The following is a 1,983-nucleotide window of genomic DNA, read 5'->3' on the forward strand; positions in this document are numbered from 1 at the left end:
GAGCAACCAGTGCTCTTAACCACTGAGCCATCTCTCCAGCCCTGCTTGCATAATGTTAAAGGGAAGGGAAGCTCTGAAGATTAGGTAGTGGCTCCGGGTCTCCCGAGGTTAGGCTTCATGTTTGCAGGGAGCCACACAGTGCAGCTCACACATGCTCTGTGTTGTAAACTGTGCTTATGCTGAGGACACTCGCTTGGGGGTTGGCTCCCTGAGGCTTAGAGTGCCCTCTCTCCCCTGTTAGAAGGCTCACTCTTACTTTCGGAATGCTGTTTACGTAGCCTTCCTATTCATCCCATCCTTTGCGTTCAGGTTCTTTACACAGCGGCTGTTGACCTTCCTCAGCTCTCTGCCCCTTCTGGAGAGAAAGAAAGCAGCTATTGTGAGTTTAGACCCGTGATGCAGAGACTGCCCAGAGGTTTACCCCAAACTGTGCATTTATTATTTTATAAACTGGGTCTCAATGTGAAACCCTGACTGGCCTCAAACTTGAGATCCCCTGTCTCTGCCTTGTGGGGGCCGGTGTAGACCTCCGGCCTTTTACGCTAATTATAAAGTTTTGTGAATGTTTACATTTTTAAGAACATGCCTTCAAAATTCTGTGTTTGTCCTCTGCTGTATCGTTTTTGTTTAGTTTTTCTAGTTAGGGGTTCTCTGTGTAGCCCTGGCTGTCCTGGAACTCTCTCTGTAGATCAGGGTGGCCTCAGACTCACAGAGATCCACCTGCTGTTGCCTCCCGAGAGCTAAGAATAAAGGTGTGTGCCTCCACTGCCCGGCACATAGTTGTTTTTGATTCTTAACTTCATCTTCTGCATTTAAAGCATCTTTGAAGCAGCTGTTTGAGTGGTCTTAGTTCGTGTTGATTTGCTTATGCTGTGCCTAGGTAGTGAACTTAGAAACATCAGCACTGTGGTTTCCCCCGCGTTTCTCTGCGGGTCAGAGTCAGAAGTGACTTACTGTGTCCCTGAAGGAGCTGGACAGCACCATGACTGCCTTATAAGTCATGCCTTAGCCTTTCCTCGTTTGTACCTGTGTTACGACTTAATTCTGAAAAGTCAGAATTCGTTCATATTTTTATCTTTTATCTATTTTTGTAATATTGTGTGGGTTAGTATGACCATATTTTAAAGTTGTACACAGTCAGTCAGCTTTTTATCTCTGAGGCTTCAAGAGGGAGTGGTGCTCCATACGCTTAGCTACCGATGAGCTGAGCGTCAACATGGGTGCAGATAGCATTTCGGCTTGGAAGAACCTCAGGTCTCTTCTGAGATGAAGTCTGTAACGTGTTGAGCTCGGGCGTCCTGAAAATTGAGTCAGGATGTCATTGATCTTTTTATCCCGTTGCAGGAGAAGGTTGACAGGAAAGCATCTAGCAATCCCGACCTTCATCTCAACAGGGCGACGGTAAGACCTGGGGGTGGGGCTCATCAAATACAAAGGACACACAGGGCCTGCAGAGATGGCCAGGAGGCTCTGACAGAGGACCTGGTTTGGTGCCTAGCCTTGTGCGGCTCTAATTCAGTTCTAGGGAACCCGAGCATATCCATGGCACACACACATACACAAAGGCAAAACACTTATAAAATAAAATGTCTTCAAAAAAGACAGCCGAGCCTTAGCTTCTGAGGTAACTGGCTGAGTTACACAGGGACAAAGCTGGGCACAGGCCAGGAGAGGAAAGCCCGATTCTGCTTAGGAAGAGCTAGCTTAGTCCGACCTCAGTGTGACCTCAGTGTGACCCCAGGAGTCACTTGAGGGAAGGAAGAGACTGAGGCAGATGGAGAGGTGGCTTCAGGGAGCTCCGGTTTTAAGTATGAATAGAATGACGTGACCCAGCATGCTCCACAGCTTCAGAGCTTGTGAGTTGTCCTGGAAATGAGTTTGTCTTTGCACTGTCTTCACCTTGACCCAGAAGAACGGGGCCCAGTATAGGACAGGAACATGACTGAGGGTATACAGTTGTCCTCTGACGGAGACATGACTGAG

General features: G+C 48.0%; 1 protein-coding gene across 1 annotated transcript in view; it reads left to right on the plus strand.

The window, feature by feature from the left end:
* The window catches only part of Ttc5 (tetratricopeptide repeat domain 5), a 13,172-nt gene that overhangs the window by 3,172 nt on the left and 8,017 nt on the right, over positions 1–1,983 (plus strand). The window contains exons 3-4 of the mRNA XM_026777937.1: positions 279–379; positions 1,315–1,401. Of these exons, the coding sequence (XP_026633738.1) occupies positions 279–379; positions 1,315–1,401 (188 nt within the window). The remainder of the gene's footprint in view (positions 1–278; positions 380–1,314; positions 1,402–1,983) is intronic.

Source organism: Microtus ochrogaster, unplaced genomic scaffold (genome assembly GCF_000317375.1).
Source record: "Microtus ochrogaster isolate Prairie Vole_2 unplaced genomic scaffold, MicOch1.0 UNK91, whole genome shotgun sequence".
In the NCBI taxonomy this organism is placed as follows: Eukaryota; Metazoa; Chordata; class Mammalia; order Rodentia; family Cricetidae; genus Microtus; species Microtus ochrogaster.